Here is a 21,061-nt window from a genome sequence, read left to right on the forward strand (position 1 = left end):
TTTTGCAGAGAGAGTGGTCCGGCTTTTGCGAGACACGCACTCTCTCTTCTCATTCCTGTGGCTAGGACGGCTTTCGAGGCTCAGGGTTCAGCACAATCTTGGGCCGAGGACCCCGTCGCTCAGGAGGCGGCTTGCGGTTGTGGGAGCGCGAGCGGCGTCGAGCGTCAGCATGAGGCGCGGGCTGAGAGGCGGTGGGAGCTGTTCTAGCTCGCTGCGGCTGTGGCGGTCTCTGTCTGCTCTGCGATGAGCTGGAGCGCTTGGGCAGGAAATGGAGCATAGCTTGTGAAGCGTCCTGGGCCTCAGTGAAGCGTTCGGCGAAACCTTTAACCGCCGGTCCAAACAGCCCGCTGGTGGAGATAGGCGCGTTGAGAAACGACGCCTTATCCGCGTCCTTCATCTCATCTCAACTCAACTCAACTCAACTCAACTTTATTTATAGAGCACTTTCAAAACCACAAGTGGAACCAAAGTGCTGTACAGAAGGTATAAAAAAATAAAAATAAAAGTAAAAACAAAGACATAAAAACAATGCAAACATATGACATAAAAACTTACAAAGCATTGTCAAATGCTAAAGAGAACAAGTAAGTTTTAAGCGCACTCTGAAAAGCACCCAATGAAGGACAAGTTTTTACAGACAGAGGAAGGTCATTCCAGAGCCTAGGAGCTGCAACAGAGAATGCCCGATCACCTTTACATTTCAAACGGGACCGCGAAACCATGAGAAGCAATTGGTCATTAGAGCGCAGAGATCTACTTGATTGACAGCGGCTGATTAAATCAGTAACATCTCCGTCAGAGTCAGCCACAGATGGCGCTCGAGAACAGTCAAATTAGCCATGTCGCGGCCAATACTGTAGACTGGGCGGTGGCCTTCGTGGCTCGCAGAGCTATATCAGTTGCGCTGCGTAGGTCCTTAAAGGCTTCGGGTACGGGGCCAGACTCGTCCATAGAGCGGAGAAGCTTAGCTTGGAACACTTGAAGTATCGCCATTGAGTGAAGCGCTGATGCAGCTTGGCCGGCGGCGGCGTAGGCGCGACCGGCGAGAGCAGAAGTAGTGCGGCAGGGCTTCGAGGGGTGGGAAGCTTTGGCTTTCCATCCGGTGGTGGAGGGCGGGCAGAGATGATTGGCCACGGCCTCCTCGAGGGGCGGCGTTCCCTCGTAGCCTCTTTCCTTCGCGCCGTCCACAGAGGAGAGCGACGAAGAAAAAGAAGGCTTCAGACGCGCAGAGTGGGGGGCTTTCCATGACTTGGTGAGTTCGTCATGAACCTCCGGGAAGAAGGGAGAAGGCCTTTGCCGAGGGGCCTGCTGGCGCCCCTGCAGAAACCACTCATCCAGTCGGCTTCAGGTTGGTTCTTCGGGAGAAGACCAATCGAGCCCGAGGTCCTCTACGGCCTTCGAGAGGACGCGGATAATCTCCGTATCCATGGTGGAGCCCCCGCTCGTGCTAGCTAGCGTCGACGGGGCGGGGTCGAGAGTGGAGCCCGGCCAGTCGTCCGATGCAGCGTCGATGGACAAGCTGTCATCCATTCCCCCATCGTCCTCGGACGCGCCGAAAGTCACAAGGCCCACCGCTCTGCTAGAGGGGTGTGGGTCCGGCTGGGTGAACTGAACCGGCGGTGGGGAAGGTAAGAGCGGCGGTGAAGCACGCGGAGACTGGCTCGGCGTGACGTCACTGAGCTCCGGTTCAGGAAGCCTCTGTGAGCGGCGCTTTTTCTTAGTGCGTGGCTCAAACAGAAGGGTGGCGGCGATGGGCTCGCTCACGGCGAAAGCGGCGAGGCGAGCCCGCAGTGCGGAGAGACCCAGGTCATCACATTCCGGGCATCCGCCCTTGGTCAAAGCAGCTTCTGCGTGGTCCCGGCCCAGGCAGCGAGCGCAGATTATGTGACGATCCCCGTCCGGGAGAAGGTCTCTGCACGACGCGCAGGAAGGCATTTGAAACAACGCCTCAGATAATTGCTCTTTTACAAGTGTCGCGGGGCGAACAGATGTAAAGATACTTGCGTGTGTGGCACGCCAGATGGCTCAGTAGGATGGCGTTCGAAGGCGGCTGAAGGTGCCGACGTCCTCGTAGCAATCCCGCTGGTATGCTTTTCGACGACGGCGGCAAAGGCTTCAATAATCCGGAGTATCCAGTGAAGAAGGTGTTCGCTGAAGGAGATTAAATCTAAAGAACTCTCATGACGGGGCGCCCAATAAATAGCTCTTGGCCACGGCCATCTTGGCGGGCTCTGACGCGTGCGGGCGCGAAGCGCGCTCTTTGGTCGCGCATTCAGAGTCGCCCCGTCATTGGTTCGAGCAAGTTGCCGCAGCACAGCCAATGACCGAGCTTCCTTCGTTCATTGCTGTCAGCTGTGCAGCTGCAATGCGTTTTACATAAAGACTTCAATATTCTCGAGAAAAGGAGTTTTCCCATAGCGTAAGCTACTTACGCAATAGGAGAGACCTCTCGAAAGGGAACTATGATATCTATGCCTTGAAGTATTGTCACTGACACGCCCCCATCGTAAAGATCGGGGCTCAAAGAAAATCCCGAGCTCCCCATTCGTGTTTACGACATTGTGGTGGCGTTCATGTGCGTCCAACTCGTAAATACGATATATACGAGATGACTTATGGAAAATTCACGTGCTGTTCATGTGCTATGGAAAATATGATATTTTCCACTTGTGAACTGGTATTTACCAGTGTGTTGCGTTCAAGTGCTTTTGTTGTCGTGGTAAAAAGATGGAGATCCAGACCTGTTTAGCTAAAACTATTTTAGATTGCTTAAGTCATCTGCTACAGCAAGAAGATGATTTATCACAACTCAAACGGTAAATAATATGCTGTAGCCTATATTTTCTAGATCATGAATAGTAGGCTATATATTTTTACCATTCACGACTCTCGCGTTGCTCTCCGACATTTTGAAAACGTCAAAGGTTATCTCATCTCGGCAACTCGTGCATCAAAATATTCTACGAGTTGCCCAGTGGAAAATACAACACGAGGGGGTGTTCATGTGCATTTTCCACGTCGGCTTTTGGTATTTACCATAATTACCATAGCACGTGAACGCACCATTAACACACCAATACTTGCATAGGTGTCAGTGAAAGTTGGGTTGACGTCAACATCCGACGTCGGTCAAACGTTGCATTTTGGTTGGAAAATAACGTCAGAACCCACCGTCAGATAATACATTCAGTTATTATTATTATTATTATTACTATTACTATTATTACAACTTTAATTTCCAATCAAAATCCAACGTCGGATATTGACGTCAATCTGGCGTTGGGCTCTGATGTCAACCTAACTTTCATTTCTAACCAAAATCCGACGTCTGTGCTAATGTCAGATGTTGACGTCAGAACCCAACATCTGTCAACATCCGACGTCGGACAGACAGGTTTGAGTTGGAAATTAAAGTTGTAGTAATAGTAATATTAGTAATAATACTAATAACTGAATGTATTATTATGGGTCACTCTTGGTGTCAGCAAGTGTGGGTATTTGGCCAAGGTATGAATATTTTCGGCTTTCGGGCGCATGTACACTTTTAGTAAGGATCCTACGCACAGTTTTATAAATGAGACCCTTGAAGCTGAGCATCCTCTACTGACAAACAATATTCCTTACAAGCTGTACTTTTTATTTATATTTTTTAAATTTTTTTGTTGAAAATTTAACCTCAGGAGTTTGTAAATAAATTAAGGTTCTACAAAGTATACCCAAGGTGCATTTACTATACTGTTTCTCTCATCTTTACCCAGAAATAAACTGCCTTATCATAAATCTGGACTATGTGAACTGCACATGGAGTGAGCTTGGGCTCAAGTACAATTACAGTTTCAAGAGCAGGTGGGTATGTTGAACAAAATAGAAAAACCTGTAATTTTGGATGAAATTATCAAGACAAACAATTTTCTTTTGATTTCTCTTAGGTTTTCACATCATGAAATTCTGGATTGTTCTACATATCAGAAGATTAACAGTGTTAATGTGGGCTGCATGTTTCCCTACAAAAAAACACAAAGGTTTAATTTGTTGAAAACATGGCTGTACAGTGACAACGGCAGTTTGGTGACCCAGCAGAACCATTCTCTGAAAGAATATGGTATGAAAAGTTATTCATATTTCTTACAACTTGACAACAACTGTATGGTAATAACTTGTTGATGGATTGATACGTTATACTGTGTTGCTAATCAGTGAAGCTTAACCCTCCGTTCAACCTGTCTGTGGTGGAGAGAAAAGATGCTGAACTGTGGCTGTACTGGAATGTCACGAATGATGACAGGTGTATTGAGAGTGAAGTTCGTCACAGGACAGACAACAAAGACTGGAAGGTATAAAATTAGTATTATAAAAATAAATTCTGATTGGATGAGCTACATTTGAAGCATGTGCACATTGTATATTTATTTAATACAGCCTCTCATAGCTTCTTAATTTATTATGAGAAGCTTGTGCTGATATTCAGACAAACAGCAAGATTGTGATTTGATATTGCCTTTATGCAACTATTAAATAAACAGATAAAATGAATAAAAAGAAATTATTATTGTTATGCATTTCACCTTATGGTCGTCTGATAACCAGACACAAAACGCGACACTTCTCTCTCTCCAGAACACCCCTCCGGGCAGCAGGACCACCTTCATTTTACCTTTTCCCTCCAAAAAACGGTATGAGTTCCAGGTCAGGGCTCGAATCTCATCATCCTGCGGAGAGTCCAAGTTTTGGAGCGACTGGAGTGAGTCTGTGTACTGGGAATCTTTAAAGACCAACGACACAGGTACCGACGCAGGACTAACTTATCACATCTTATCTCTAGTCTCTCACTGATCTATATGTCTATATAAATGTTCTTAAAAATTAATCAGAGGGCGTGACACGACGACAGATCAGTTTATCACAATCACAGCCAATCAAAACAGTTCTCTCTGCTTTGCACGCTCTCACACTCGCAACGCACTGCAGCGCACATGTATCTTGTAATTTTCATATCTTCTGTTATGCTTCACCGGGTTGGATGCTTTTTATGGATTTACATGTTAGAACATGAGGTGTTTGTCATAAAATCCTTCCACAATCACTTTCTTCAATTCGGATGATTCTTATACATGAGGATGAGATTTCAGGATTTATTCATTTAAGACGGAGTCTCTCACTGTTTCCACACTATGGCAGAGAGTACCAATACCCACACTTGCAGTCATTGCTCTCAACCACTTGTCTACTTACATGACGTATTTCCTGTGTTTGGGAATTCCTAGAGGGGTGTGGGTCCGGCTGGGTGAACTGAACCGGCGGTGGGGAAGGTAAGAGCGGCGGTGAAGCACGCGGAGACTGGCTCGGCGTGACGTCACTGAGCTCTGGTTCAGGAAGCCTCTGTGAGCGGCGCTTTTTCTTAGTGCGTGGCTCAAACAGAGGGGTGGCGGCGATGGGCTCGCTCACGGCGAAAGCGGCGAGGCGAGCCCGCAGTGCGGAGAGACCCAGGTCATCACATTCCGGGCATCTGCCCTTGGTCAAAGCAGCTTCTGCGTGGTCCCGGCCCAGGCAGCGAGCGCAGATTATGTGACGATCCCCGTCCGGGAGAAGGTCTCTGCACGACGCGCAGGAAGGCATTTGAAACAACGCCTCAGATAATTGCTCTTTTACAAGTGTCGCGGGGCGAACAGATGTAAAGATACTTGCGTGTGTGGCACGCCGGATGGCTCAGTAGGATGGCGTTCGAAGGCGGCTGAAGGTGCCGACGTCCTCGTAGCAATCCCGCTGGTATGCTTTTCGACGACGGCGGCAAAGGCTTCAATAATCCGGAGTATCCAGCGAAGAAGGTGTTCGCTGAAGGAGATTAAATCTAAAGAACTCTCATGACGGGGCGCCCAATAAATAGCTCTTGGCCACGCCCATCTTGGCGGGCTCTGACGCGTGCGGGCGCGAAGCGCGCTCTTTGGTCGCGCATTCAGAGTCGCCCCGTCATTGGTTCGAGCAAGTTGCCGCAGCACAGCCAATGACCGAGCTTCCTTCGTTCATTGCTGTCAGCTGTGCAGCTGCAATGCGTTTTACATAAAGACTTCAATATTCTCGAGAAAAGGAGTTTTCCCATAGCGTAAGCTACTTACGCAATAGGAGAGACCTCTCGAAAGGGAACTATGATATCTATGCCTTGAAGTATTGTCACTGACACGCCCCGATCGTAAAGATCGGGGCTCAAAGAAAATCCCGAGCTCCCCACTCGTGTTTACGACATTGTGGTGGCGTTCATGTGCGTCCAACTCGTAAATACGATATATACGAGATGACTTATGGAAAATTCACGTGCTGTTCATGTGCTATGGAAAATATGATATTTTCCACTTGTGAACTGGTATTTACCAGTGTGTTGCGTTCAAGTGCTTTTGTTGTCGTGGTAAAAAGATGGAGATCCAGACCTGTTTAGCTAAAACTATTTTAGATTGCTTAAGTCATCTGCTACAGCAAGAAGATGATTTATCACAACTCAAACGGTAAATAATATGCTGTAGCCTATATTTTCTAGATCATGAATAGTAGGCTATATATTTTTACCATTCACGACTCTCGCGTTGCTCTCCGACATTTTGAAAACGTCAAAGGTTATCTCATCTCGGCAACTCGTGCATCAAAATATTCTACGAGTTGCCCAGTGGAAAATACAACACGAGGGGGTGTTCATGTGCATTTTCCACGTCGGCTTTTGGTATTTACCATAATTACCATAGCACGTGAACGCACCATTAACACACCAATACTTGCATAGGTGTCAGTGAAAGTTGGGTTGACGTCAACATCTGACGTCGGTCAAACGTTGCATTTTGGTTGGAAAATAACGTCAGAACCCACCGTCAGATAATACATTCAGTTATTATTATTATTATTATTATTACTATTACTATTATTACAACTTTAATTTCCAATCAAAATCCAACGTCGGATATTGACGTCAATCTGGCGTTGGGCTCTGATGTCAACCTAACTTTCATTTCTAACCAAAATCCAACGTCTGTGCTAATGTCAGATGTTGACGTCAGAACCCAACATCTGTCAACATCCGACGTCGGACAGACAGGTTTGGGTTGGAAATTAAAGTTGTAGTAATAGTAATATTAGTAATAATACTAATAACTGAATGTATTATTATGGGTCACTCTTGGTGTCAGCAAGTGTGGGTATTTGGCCAAGGTATGAATATTTTCGGCTTTCGGGCGCATGTACACTTTTAGTAAGGATCCTACGCACAGTTTTATAAATGAGACCCTTGAAGCTGAGCATCCTCTACTGACAAACAATATTCATTACAAGCTGTACTTTTTATTTATATTTTTTAAATTTTTTTGTTGAAAATTTAACCTCAGGAGTTTGTAAATAAATTAAGGTTCTACAAAGTATACCCAAGGTGCATTTACTATACTGTTTCTCTCATCTTTACCCAGAAATAAACTGCCTTATCATAAATCTGGACTATGTGAACTGCACATGGAGTGAGCTTGGGCTCAAGTACAATTACAGTTTCAAGAGCAGGTGGGTATGTTGAACAAAATAGAAAAACCTGTAATTTTGGATGAAATTATCAAGACAAACAATTTTCTTTTGATTTCTCTTAGGTTTTCACATCATGAAATTCTGGATTGTTCTACATATCAGAAGATTAACAGTGTTAATGTGGGCTGCATGTTTCCCTACAAAAAAACACAAAGGTTTAATTTGTTGAAAACATGGCTGTACAGTGACAACGGCAGTTTGGTGACCCAGCAGAACCATTCTCTGAAAGAATATGGTATGAAAAGTTATTCATATTTCTTACAACTTGACAACAACTGTATGGTAATAACTTGTTGATGGATTGATACGTTATACTGTGTTGCTAATCAGTGAAGCTTAACCCTCCGTTCAACCTGTCTGTGGTGGAGAGAAAAGATGCTGAACTGTGGCTGTACTGGAATGTCACGAATGATGACAGGTGTATTGAGAGTGAAGTTCGTCACAGGACAGACAACAAAGACTGGAAGGTATAAAATTAGTATTATAAAAATAAATTCTGATTGGATGAGCTACATTTGAAGCATGTGCACATTGTATATTTATTTAATACAGCCTCTCATAGCTTCTTAATTTATTATGAGAAGCTTGTGCTGATATTCAGACAAACAGCAAGATTGTGATTTGATATTGCCTTTATGCAACTATTAAATAAACAGATAAAATGAATAAAAAGAAATTATTATTGTTATGCATTTCACCTTATGGTCGTCTGATAACCAGACACAAAACGCGACACTTCTCTCTCTCCAGAACACCTCTCCAGGCAGCAGGACCACCTTCATTTTACCTTTTCCCTCCAAAAAACGGTATGAGTTCCAGGTCAGGGCTCGAATCTCATCATCCTGCGGAGAGTCCAGGTTTTGGAGCGACTGGAGTGAGTCTGTGTACTGGGAATCTTTTGGCAACGTCCCAGGTACCGACGCAGGACTAACTTATCACATCTTATCTCTAGTCTCTCACTGATCTATATGTCTATATAAATGTTCTTAAAAATTAATCAGAGGGCGTGACACGACGACAGATCAGTTTATCACAATCACAGCCAATCAAAACAGTTCTCTCTGCTTTGCACGCTCTCACACTCGCAACGCACTGCAGCGCACATGTATCTTGTAATTTTCATATCTTCTGTTATGCTTCACCGGATTGGATGCTTTTTATGGATTTACATGTTAGAACATGAGGTGTTTGTCATAAAATCCTTCCACAATCACTTTCTTCAATTCGGATGATTCTTATACATGAGGATGAGATTTCAGGATTTATTCATTTAAGACGGAGTCTCTCACTGTTTCCACACTATGGCAGAGAGTACCAATACCCACACTTGCAGTCATTGCTCTCAACCACTTGTCTACTTACATGACGTATTTCCTGTGTTTGGGAATTCCTAGAAGGGTGTGGGTCCGGCTGGGTGAACTGAACCGGCGGTGGGGAAGGTAAGAGCGGCGGTGAAGCACGCGGAGACTGGCTCGGCGTGACGTCACTGAGCTCCGGTTCAGGAAGCCTCTGTGAGCGGCGCTTTTTCTTAGTGCGTGGCTCAAACAGAGGGGTGGCGGCGATGGGCTCGCTCACGGCGAAAGCGGCGAGGCGAGCCCGCAGTGCGGAGAGACCCAGGTCATCACATTCCGGGCATCCGCCCTTGGTCAAAGCAGCTTCTGCGTGGTCCCGGCCCAGGCAGCGAGCGCAGATTATGTGACGATCCCCGTCCGGGAGAAGGTCTCTGCACGACGCGCAGGAAGGCATTTGAAACAACGCCTCAGATAATTGCTCTTTTACAAGTGTCGCGGGGCGAACAGATGTAAAGATACTTGCGTGTGTGGCACGCCGGATGGCTCAGTAGGATGGCGTTCGAAGGCGGCTGAAGGTGCCGACGTCCTCGTAGCAATCCCGCTGGTATGCTTTTCGACGACGGCGGCAAAGGCTTCAATAATCCGGAGTATCCAGCGAAGAAGGTGTTCGCTGAAGGAGATTAAATCTAAAGAACTCTCATGACGGGGCGCCCAATAAATAGCTCTTGGCCACGGCCATCTTGGCGGGCTCTGACGCGTGCGGGCGCGAAGCGCGCTCTTTGGTCGCGCATTCAGAGTCGCCCCGTCATTGGTTCGAGCAAGTTGCCGCAGCACAGCCAATGACCGAGCTTCCTTCGTTCATTGCTGTCAGCTGTGCAGCTGCAATGCGTTTTACATAAAGACTTCAATATTCTCGAGAAAAGGAGTTTTCCCATAGCGTAAGCTACTTACGCAATAGGGGACACCTCTCGAAAGGGAACTATGATATCTATGCCTTGAAGTATTGTCACTGACACGCCCCCATCGTAAAGATCGGGGCTCAAAGAAAATCCCGAGCTCCCCACTCGTGTTTACGACATTGTGGTGGCGTTCATGTGCGTCCAACTCGTAAATACGATATATACGAGATGACTTATGGAAAATTCACGTGCTGTTCATGTGCTATGGAAAATATGATATTTTCCACTTGTGAACTGGTATTTTTACCAGTGTGTTGCGTTCAAGTGCTTTTGTTGTCGTGGTAAAAAGATGGAGATCCAGACCTGTTTAGCTAAAACTATTTTAGATTGCTTAAGTCATCTGCTACAGCAAGAAGATGATTTATCACAACTCAAACGGTAAATAATATGCTGTAGCCTATATTTTCTAGATCATGAATAGTAGGCTATATATTTTTACCATTCACGACTCTCGCGTTGCTCTCCGACATTTTGAAAACGTCAAAGGTTATCTCATCTCGGCAACTCGTGCATCAAAATATTCTACGAGTTGCCCAGTGGAAAATACAACACGAGGGGGTGTTCATGTGCATTTTCCACGTCGGCTTTTGGTATTTACCATAATTACCATAGCACGTGAACGCACCATTAACACACCAATACTTGCATAGGTGTCAGTGAAAGTTGGGTTGACGTCAACATCCGACGTCGGTCAAACGTTGCATTTTGGTTGGAAAATAACGTCAGAACCCACCGTCAGATAATACATTCAGTTATTATTATTATTATTATTATTATTACTATTACTATTATTACAACTTTAATTTCCAATCAAAATCCAACGTCGGATATTGACGTCAATCTGGCGTTGGGCTCTGATGTCAACCTAACTTTCATTTCTAACCAAAATCCAACGTCTGTGCTAATGTCAGATGTTGACGTCAGAACCCAACATCTGTCAACATCCGACGTCGGACAGACAGGTTTGGGTTGGAAATTAAAGTTGTAGTAATAGTAATATTAGTAATAATACTAATAACTGAATGTATTATTATGGGTCACTCTTGGTGTCAGCAAGTGTGGGTATTTGGCCAAGGTATGAATATTTTCGGCTTTCGGGCGCATGTACACTTTTAGTAAGGATCCTACGCACAGTTTTATAAATGAGACCCTTGAAGCTGAGCATCCTCTACTGACAAACAATATTCATTACAAGCTGTACTTTTTATTTATATTTTTTAAAATTTTTTGTTGAAAATTTAACCTCAGGAGTTTGTAAATAAATTAAGGTTCTACAAAGTATACCCAAGGTGCATTTACTATACTGTTTCTCTCATCTTTACCCAGAAATAAACTGCCTTATCATAAATCTGGACTATGTGAACTGCACATGGAGTGAGCTTGGGCTCAAGTACAATTACAGTTTCAAGAGCAGGTGGGTATGTTGAACAAAATAGAAAAACCTGTAATTTTGGATGAAATTATCAAGACAAACAATTTTCTTTTGATTTCTCTTAGGTTTTCACATCATGAAATTCTGGATTGTTCTACATATCAGAAGATTAACAGTGTTAATGTGGGCTGCATGTTTCCCTACAAAAAAACACAAAGGTTTAATTTGTTGAAAACATGGCTGTACAGTGACAACGGCAGTTTGGTGACCCAGCAGAACCATTCTCTGAAAGAATATGGTATGAAAAGTTATTCATATTTCTTACAACTTGACAACAACTGTATGGTAATAACTTGTTGATGGATTGATACGTTATACTGTGTTGCTAATCAGTGAAGCTTAACCCTCCGTTCAACCTGTCTGTGGTGGAGAGAAAAGATGCTGAACTGTGGCTGTACTGGAATGTCACGAATGATGACAGGTGTATTGAGAGTGAAGTTCGTCACAGGACAAACAACAAAGACTGGAAGGTATAAAATTAGTATTATAAAAATAAATTCTGATTGGATGAGCTACATTTGAAGCATGTGCACATTGTATATTTATTTAATACAGCCTCTCATAGCTTCTTAATTTATTATGAGAAGCTTGTGCTGATATTCAGACAAACAGCAAGATTGTGATTTGATATTGCCTTTATGCAACTATTAAATAAACAGATAAAATGAATAAAAAGAAATTATTATTGTTATGCATTTCACCTTATGGTCGTCTGATAACCAGACACAAAACGCGACACTTCTCTCTCTCCAGAACACCTCTCCAGGCAGCAGGACCACCTTCATTTTACCTTTTCCCTCCAAAAAACGGTATGAGTTCCAGGTCAGGGCTCGAATCTCATCATCCTGCGGAGAGTCCAAGTTTTGGAGCGACTGGAGTGAGTCTGTGTACTGGGAATCTTTAAAGACCAACGACACAGGTACCGACGCAGGACTAACTTATCACATCTTATCTCTAGTCTCTCACTGATCTATATGTCTATATAAATGTTCTTAAAAATTAATCAGAGGGCGTGACACGACGACAGATCAGTTTATCACAATCACAGCCAATCAAAACAGTTCTCTCTGCTTTGCACGCTCTCACACTCGCAACGCACTGCAGCGCACATGTATCTTGTAATTTTCATATCTTCTGTTATGCTTCACCGGATTGGATGCTTTTTATGGATTTACATGTTAGAACATGAGGTGTTTGTCATAAAATCCTTCCACAATCACTTTCTTCAATTCGGATGATTCTTATACATGAGGATGAGATTTCAGGATTTATTCATTTAAGACGGAGTCTCTCACTGTTTCCACACTATGGCAGAGAGTACCAATACCCACACTTGCAGTCATTGCTCTCAACCACTTGTCTACTTACATGACGTATTTCCTGTGTTTGGCCCAAGAAAGTGTTTAAATGGGCATCAAGAACTTGACTACCCAATGGGGCACGTTCACACTTGGCATGTTTGGTTTGATTAAAACGAACACTGGTGTGTGCAGTTATTTTGAATGAGTGTGAAAGCTTATGCGAACCCTGTTGCAAAACAAGTAGACCGAGACCGCTGAAAAGGTCTCGGTCTCCTTCCAAACGAACTCTGGTGCGGTTGTAATGAAATATGAATGCTACACAGACCAAAGACATGTAAACGAACCAAACATGTGACATGATGTGATGTCACAAGATGCGACCCTAAAAAGGACAGAATGCTCTAGCATACCTGTTTTTTCTAGTCATAGTTGAAATGCGGTTCAGGCATTGCTATAGGAAACAAAGTTGGTTTCAGCTGTACAGCAGATCCAGAAGATAATAGTGTCATAGTTCAGCTTATGTAAGTTCAGTGATTGTTCATTTCTGTTGTAAAAAGTTATTCAGTTAGTTAATTTGATTCCTGGCGCTGTTTTTTTTTAACATTTATTTATTTTTACACAATTTATAAGCTCTCCATGAGTTCTCAGCTGCTCAAAATATCATCATATGTAGGCTACGCACATACATATTTGTTTCACATACAATTTAGTCCAGTACACAGTATTCTTCTTCTTTCTTCTTTGATGTTTAACAGCAGTTGGCATCCACCTTCAATGGTGCATTACCGCCACCAACTATACTGGAGTGTGGACCAGTAAAAAATTAAAAAAATATTATTTAAGAGCTGTAAACTATATCCTATCTGCTGGATCCGTACCCTTTAGGAAACTAAATAAATGTGTAGTAATGTCATTTGATGTTTTTCCCAGTAGTTCCTTAAAGGAGCCGTATGTAAGAATGTGGCCAAAACTGGTACTGCAATCACTTTCAAATTACTGGAGAGCGGTGTATCCCCTCTCCCTCCTCCCTGACTCGATGTTGCCAGATAGGCTTGCAGGATACAGCAGGAACGTAGGCTGCTACAAGAAGCTTTTTCTGTTAATTATGTTTATGCTTCAAATGAGAGATGTTTTGCTAAGTAATTATATATCGCAAAAATGTAGTAATGGCGATTAGCCAAATATAATCGTAAAGATGTACGCTCGAATGTGACTGTGCATTAGAACAGTAGCTGTTAATCTAACTTGTAACGGTAGGTATCTGTCATTAACGTAAGTACAAGCACAAGCCTCTGTCACTGTGTGTAACCGATATCAAAGATTCAGCTATTCATTTAGCTGACGCTAAAAGTGAAAGTTGCCATCTGTATTTTTTAACTTACCCTCCAGTACACGTCCATAACGCTAAAATATGTGATGTGAAAGATTACGTGTCATTCTATTATTTTTGGCTGTAGAACTTGCATGATAAACAATAATGGGCGTGCTAATGTTGTTTTCCTCAGCGTCTCAGCATAATAACAGAGAAACGAGCTCTGATAATGCATTGCTAATGTTAGTAATTAACATTAAAGCAAGTACAAGTCAGCCAAACATAGATGAATCTTACCTGTACAGAAATTCTTCTCCGTTTTCAGCCGTCTCCATCTTTCAAAGGCATCTCCTATACAGATCCTTGTTTTATTTCGAACTTAGTCACGAAGTATTTCGGATTCATAACGAGTTTTTTTTTGTTTCGCAACATTAGACATTTTTTTAATCAGATTCCGGCATGTTTGTAGCTGCAGCTGTGGTAACTAGCAGAGCTGGCAACCCGGATGCTGCAACACTACTGACTTGATTGGTAGATAGGTGGAGGGTGGCGCATCAGACCAAAACACAACATGACAACATCAACATCAGTTGAGGGCTGCAACTTCATTTTTTAAATGACAATATCCTGGCCGGACTACTGTTGTCAGAGATATAAGTATTTGAAATGAACATGATTTCTTATTGTCTAGTGACATATCAGGGCCATTTTATGATTAATTGAAATACATTTCTTACATACAGCTCCTTTAAAGGTGAAATGTGTAATATTTCTGAGGATCTTTTGACAGAAATGCAATATAAGATCCATAACTATGTTTTCAGTGGTGTATAAAGACCTTGCATAATGAACCGTTATGTTTTTATTTATTACCTTAGAATGAGACATTTATATCTCCATAACCGCGGGCTCCCCCTTCTGTGGAGGTCGACATATTGTGTCGTCATGTTTCTACCGTAGACGACAGCGAACACACAGCGCTACAGAGCGTGTTTCCTCACTACCTTGAAAAATAAGCTTTCAGTTGTGTATAAAGACCTTACTTTATGAACCGTTATATTTGTATTACCTTAGAATGAGCAGTTTCTGTCTACACTAGTGTTAATTTCGTTAACGAAAACTAAACGAAAATATTTTCGTCAACGCACATTTTTCACCGAACGAAAACTAGACGAGACGAGACTAAAATCCCCACTAATAAACAATAACTGGGAGTAAATCATAAATAATTTTCGTAGACGAATAAAGACGAGACGAAAATGCAGTTCGGTAATTAAAAGACTGGGCTAAAATCTATGGACATTTTAGTTCACGAACAAAGGCGAGACGAAAATTACATATTATTATATGATATGTTTTTGTCAAATCCTGTCTCCTCCTCCGCCTCCTCCTCGTCAGCTCTTCCGCCACACACCCACTTTCAAACCTGGAGCGGGCGGGCCGGGCACAGAGTAGCCTACACAACACATGGAGCAGGCAGGAGCTGGATTCACGTCGAGGCGGCGACAGGTTAAAAGTAAAACATGCTTTGCACGGGGCTCGGGAGAAAGAGGAGACGTGATATATGGACACATTTTCGCTTCATTGAAGTGGAGAACAAAACCAAATGCTTGATTTTAGTCGAAGGGAAGGAATGTGGCCACATGGTAGCTGGAAAAAACACAACAAACCTGAAGAGACACGTCGCAGTTCACCACAAAGACATTGTGGTAAATTAACAGAGAGATTGTTGGTGGTTGTTTATAATCTAACATTCCTTAAAATTGTGTTTTTATCAAAAAGATGAGAAAATGTTGAAATGTGAAATAATTTTAGGAAATGTTAAATATTATCTGCTGACAAAAAAGTAAAAGGTTAAAATGATGTCCTGACTAAAACTAGACTAAAATGTTGACAGTTTTTGTTGACTAAAACTAAACGAATAAAATTGTTTTCTTGGACTAAAATAAAGACTAAAATGCTCGACTCATAGTCGACTTAAACTAGACTAAATAAAAATGGGATGATGTCCACTAAATGTGATAAAAACTAACAAGCGATACTGAAACTGGACTAAAACTGAAACTAAATTTAAAAATGGCTGGTAAAATTAACACTAGTCTACACACACCGCGGGTTCCCTAACAATGAAATGCTCCGACTTGTTTCTACAGTGGCCCTAAACGGACAAACGCGTTTCGTTACTATGTTGCTCTTCGTGCAAGGAAGCAAGCTTAGTTCAGCGAATAAAACACTGACACAATGATGAACAAGTAACAATAATATTCGCAATAACATAGTTTTACTGAATAATTAGGTAAACATAATTTCTTAATTTATCCTTGTAAAGAAACCCCATTGCTGAACTGGCTACTCTCTGCTGTCTCAGACGATGACATATTTTCCTGTCGGCCACCGTAACTTTTGTTGATTTCAATTCGTAACCTCACCACTAGATGCCGCTAAAAATTACACACACTGCACCTTTAAGTGAGTTCCCTTGAACCCCCAATCTTCTTTTGCCTTTCATCTTTATCCTTTCCGTCTCATACTTCTGACATTCAAACACTACATGTTTGGTGTCATTCAACAGCTTCAACCCTGCTTGTTTTGCCTAACAATCTACCATTTAATATCCTTTAACTCCTACATGTGCTGGAACCCATGCAAACTTTACCCATCTGTGTAAATATCCGATTAGCCATTATACTCCTTCACATAAATCCATATCCTCTCTACTCTTGAAGTAATATCTGCAGGTCCACACTTTAGGCTGCACAAGCAGCCAAGGTGGTCAGACTAGCATCGGAACTCTTGGACTAAATTCCTTTCCCTCAAGCCCCATCTCTTTTCCTATAGCATCACCCACCCATCCAAAACTCTGACTTTTAACCCTTTCATGCACCCTTGAGGGGTGAGACCTACCATGCCCATGTAAGTTTGCCCAATAGTTGCCTGCCAGTGCCAGCTGTTCCCTCCTTAACTGCAGAGGTATCTCACCCATCTCTACCTGCAATGCCACTGCCGGTGACGTAGGAAAAGTCCCACTACATATGTACTCATATAAATATAAGTGCTTGGTTTGTTTAACTTCCAACTTTGCCAGTGTAGTTCTTGCTGCATCTATATGCTATACAACCCTAAGTTGAAAACAACAATGAAAGTACAGCAGTGGCTTTAATGGCAACTCTTTCCCCAGAGAGTCTGGCTCCTGTGTCTGTGACGACACTGGTGCTGTATACAGTGGGAGCCACTGTAATACTCGTCATACTCTCCTGCTTGCTGGTCCATAATGAGAGGTTTGAATACATTTTTTTGTCAATTAACTTCTTTACACTGATTTTAAACATTTTAGTTTAATAATTGTCAACAATAAAAGTCCATAAGTGTTTTATTTACTCTAATCTAATGTTTAATGTTCCTTAGATTAAGAGTAATTTTAATACCAGTGGTACCAAACGCAGGACAAAATGTAAGCAAATACCTTGCATCCCTTTTTGACAATTATGATGGCAATATAGAGGTAAGCAACAGTTTTTTGTTTTTCAGTCATGTACCTTGAATTTGTTTTTTAATTCATAGAGGGGAATGTGAGAATATATCATCTTTTTTTCACACAGAAATGGCTGTCCATGCCTAAAGATCTGGAGAACGGCTTCAAACCTAATTTCACAGAGCGTGCCTGTCCTGTGCGCGAGTACAAAATGGTGTCCCAGTCCAGCAGTGACATTGAAAGCATCCTCTCAAACCCAACAGACCTGTCGTCAGATTACCAATGCATGCATAGCTATTCTTCAGCCTCCACCATACCTGGACCTGCTGAAGCCCTACCAACCCAGGACCCATCTCCAGAGGATAACCCAGTCTAGGTATCAGTCTTCATCTGACTGAGGCAATTCAGTTTAAGAGATTTTTAAAAATACGTGTTATGAAATTAGAATTTTGCTTGATGAAAAGTAGAACATTTACAGCTGAAAAAAATTGTTCATGTTAAATAATGATGAAATCCATTATTGGCATTTTGCACATTTTGTTTTAAAAAAATCGACTCAGAGTCAAGTTACATATCAAAACAAGGAATGATAAATGTTTGAATGTTTTAATTTCTTATGTTCTTTTGTTTAAGCAGGATAATGTAGTGTTTGTTTACATTTACATTTTTTCATTTAGCTGACGCTTTTTATCCAAAGCGACTTACAATTGCTATATATGTCAGAGGTCGCACGCCTCTGGAGCAACTAGGGGTTAAGTGTCTTGCTCAGGGACACATTGGTGTCTCACAGTGGATCCGAACCCGGGTCTCTCACACCTAAGGCATGTGTCTTATCCACTGCGCCATCACCACCCTGTTTAAATTAAATTGTATTCTTTGTATTCTTTGTTTTCTCCATTTTAGTAGTCATGTAAGCACTTTTCATATTATTTTTTCCCCCCAGATTGTTTGCTCTTGTTCAGTTTTTTATTCACTTGTGTGATATTATTTTCCTTGACATGTTATGTCTGCTGTTTTCGACATGATTTCTGTAGTTACTGGTAGGAAGCCTATAGTAAAAGATTAGTCTACTAACATATCTGTTGAAGCAATGAGCTTTGTATCATAGTGTAAGATGTGTCTGATAAGATATATTTGGCAGAAGGAGTAAATTCTAGAGTATGATTTGTGTACTGGTGGGAAAAGCCCTTCATCTTCCAAACCATGACTATTTAGAGCGCTTTATAGTTATTTGTGATTCATGCTGGTGCCAATTGGCAATGTAGTTGCAGTTTCATGTCAAATAGTTTCATTTTAACTACAAGTTGCTCTGAGATTTTACTTTTCGATTATTCTGTTTTTTGTTTACCTCTTTGAAAAAGTCTTAAAAAGGCATTTGAAATCTTAAAATTAAACAATGTTGTTAGCACCTGTATGTTGCTGAAATGTATATTAGCTGTTTGCTTTCATCAGGATTTCTGCATTTGTAGCATGTTGCTCATCAGTAGTACTGAACAACCTGTTTTTGGCATGTTTAACATTTACAGTGTATGTGAATTTGCAATTTTAAGATTTAAGATGAGTAGATGTTTGTACACAAATATTATGTTTAAAGAATGTAATGCTTTTAAAATCAATGAATAAAAACAGCACAATTATCACAATGTCTGTGATGATTATTTACACATTTGGATTAAATGATTATTTATTTAATTTTTCACAGTAAATTCTGATGTTCAAGAGGGATGCTTATGCTCAAAACTGCAAGAACATCAAATACAATTCATATTTATCAAACAAAAGGTACTTTAAGGGACTTGGTTAAAACTTTAATGTGACACTCACTAAAGAATTATTAGAATAGGTATTAACAACATGAACATTTTAAATGATTAGAAACTACCCAAAAACTTACTATCCATAAATAGCATGCGTTTTTCTTTTACAACATAATTTCTAAGTATTAATGTACATAAATCATAGCTTGTCGTTTTGATAAAATCATAATAGTTTTGTTAGTTTAAAAAACTAGGTACAAAACAGAATTGCATTTATCCAAGCTGGTCTTCATATTGTTTTCTGAAGCAGTCTCCAGCAGGGAAGAAATCCCAGCATCTCTCTTGATACATCTTCCACACATATGATTCCTGTCAAACACAAACGCATATCCTATATGTTTGAATCACACTTCATTATTGTTATGATGAGGTGTGAACATTGTGACATGTCTCACCTGCCCAGTGTGCTCCGTTTCATCCTTGTTGATTAAGTACATCAGGAAGAACCTAGTGAAGAGAGAAACATTAGTTCTGTTTGTCTGGAGATGGAGATATCGTATAACATCAGAAAGGTGCCATAAAACTGAATCTCACATGTAATTGGCCAGGTTGTGTTCTTCAAGCGTATGGGTCTCAAAGCCATGTGGAGTTGTATCAAAATAATCACTCCCAATACCACATATAAAGCATTTGGTCTAAAGAAGCAATGCAATGTGTAAAATAAGACAGACAGCTAAGTATATAAATACTTAATATTTATTTTTGTATTGGACAGTAATGATCTCAGTACCTCCATATCTTCTTTTACTTGCTCTTGCTGGTCTCTCAGCTCCCCAAAAGCATCAATGATCAGACCTGTGCAGACAAACATGCATTGGCAGTGAATTGCAGTGCTGTGTTTTCAATCAGATCCAGAAAATGAAATTTCATAGTCAGCCATAAATCTCCAAAACGTCAGATTTAATGTGGTATAATTGCTAGGATGTTACACAAGTTGAAAAGCAAGACAAGTCTCACCTTGAATGATGGCCAGCAGGATGACGATGACAAAAAAGAAAAAAGTGATGTCGAAGACCACCCGATAGAGTTCATACTCGTCCCCTGCAGGGTCCTCAATCTCGTCTCCTATACCTCCACCTGCCCGCACACCCACGTACATGTGGAACAGATAACACTGCCAAGAGAAACAGAGAGAGATTTGTTGGATTGTACAGCAAGTGTTTGGTTAGCGAAGAATTGGAGAAAAAATAACAAATGCTTATACAATTTATTTTAAGTACCATACATTATAGGAGAAAGAGAATAAAGGACAGTTTGATCCCAGTAATGTTGTATAATGAAGTGACCAACCGTCATCATGTCGTCACACTTCATGTCCGGCTCATCCTCGTCCTCGCTCTTATTGTAGAACTTCCTGAAGAAGTTGAAGGCCACCACAGTGTAAAGGTACACAACCACAGCCAGCAAACCCACAGTCATCATCAGCTAAAAACAATCCCAACAGAGTCAACCGGTGCATCAGTACGGATTTCCAGAACTAGTTTTGTTTTGTTGTACTGACTCTACCTGTTTTCCATTGTGTGTGACGGAGGAAAGAATTGTACGCAGGGTCTTGACACCCATTGCAATGTCCAAAAGGTGACAAGCAAAAAAGAAATGGTTGTAATGCCCCAGAAGTGACATCACTGTGTACCACACCAGGTAGAGGAAAGTCTAAAAATACAGAAAACGTTAGAGCACATGACATGAACTTTACAATCAATCAATAAAATAAAATTTAGTAACTCACATAAAAGACTTACATTGTCTGTGAACACAACTCCAAACTTCCAGATCTGATACTTGATGTCAATGGCAGTGAGCCTAAAAAATAATGGGATATGGAATAGAAAATATGGAAAGAAAATCTAAAACTTGATCTCATATGAAACCATTGCCTTGACCAATGGTTTTAGGGCAAAATGCTACTAGTGGCAAATAGTAAC

At 41.6% G+C, this 21,061-nt stretch overlaps 2 protein-coding genes across 2 annotated transcripts in view; one reads left to right on the forward strand and one right to left on the reverse strand.

The window, feature by feature from the left end:
- LOC143749786 (uncharacterized) overlaps window positions 1-18,962 on the forward strand; it is a 28,348-nt gene extending 9,386 nt beyond the window's left edge. The window contains exons 2-16 of the mRNA XM_077242309.1: window positions 3,759-3,846; window positions 3,930-4,102; window positions 4,198-4,334; window positions 4,618-4,783; window positions 7,443-7,530; window positions 7,614-7,786; window positions 7,882-8,018; window positions 8,302-8,464; window positions 11,129-11,216; window positions 11,300-11,472; window positions 11,568-11,704; window positions 11,988-12,153; window positions 17,026-17,125; window positions 17,253-17,349; window positions 17,447-18,962. Coding sequence (XP_077098424.1) covers window positions 3,759-3,846; window positions 3,930-4,102; window positions 4,198-4,334; window positions 4,618-4,783; window positions 7,443-7,530; window positions 7,614-7,786; window positions 7,882-8,018; window positions 8,302-8,464; window positions 11,129-11,216; window positions 11,300-11,472; window positions 11,568-11,704; window positions 11,988-12,153; window positions 17,026-17,125; window positions 17,253-17,349; window positions 17,447-17,695 — 2,135 coding nt within the window. The 3' untranslated portion in view covers window positions 17,696-18,962. The remainder of the gene's footprint in view (window positions 1-3,758; window positions 3,847-3,929; window positions 4,103-4,197; window positions 4,335-4,617; window positions 4,784-7,442; window positions 7,531-7,613; window positions 7,787-7,881; window positions 8,019-8,301; window positions 8,465-11,128; window positions 11,217-11,299; window positions 11,473-11,567; window positions 11,705-11,987; window positions 12,154-17,025; window positions 17,126-17,252; window positions 17,350-17,446) is intronic.
- Window positions 18,963-18,985: 23 nt separating this feature from the next.
- ryr1a (ryanodine receptor 1a (skeletal)) overlaps window positions 18,986-21,061 on the reverse strand; it is a 52,104-nt gene continuing 50,028 nt past the window's right edge. The window contains exons 99-106 of the mRNA XM_077242308.1: window positions 20,879-20,939; window positions 20,643-20,789; window positions 20,427-20,561; window positions 20,094-20,250; window positions 19,867-19,931; window positions 19,671-19,771; window positions 19,532-19,583; window positions 18,986-19,445 (exon numbers count right to left, since the gene is read on the reverse strand). Of these exons, the coding sequence (XP_077098423.1) occupies window positions 19,350-19,445; window positions 19,532-19,583; window positions 19,671-19,771; window positions 19,867-19,931; window positions 20,094-20,250; window positions 20,427-20,561; window positions 20,643-20,789; window positions 20,879-20,939 (814 nt within the window). The 3' untranslated portion in view covers window positions 18,986-19,349. The remainder of the gene's footprint in view (window positions 19,446-19,531; window positions 19,584-19,670; window positions 19,772-19,866; window positions 19,932-20,093; window positions 20,251-20,426; window positions 20,562-20,642; window positions 20,790-20,878; window positions 20,940-21,061) is intronic.

This window comes from Siphateles boraxobius, unplaced genomic scaffold (assembly GCF_051911475.1).
Source record: "Siphateles boraxobius isolate OS27281-9 unplaced genomic scaffold, OSU_SipBor_1 25, whole genome shotgun sequence".
NCBI lineage: Eukaryota > Metazoa > Chordata > Actinopteri > Cypriniformes > Leuciscidae > Siphateles > Siphateles boraxobius.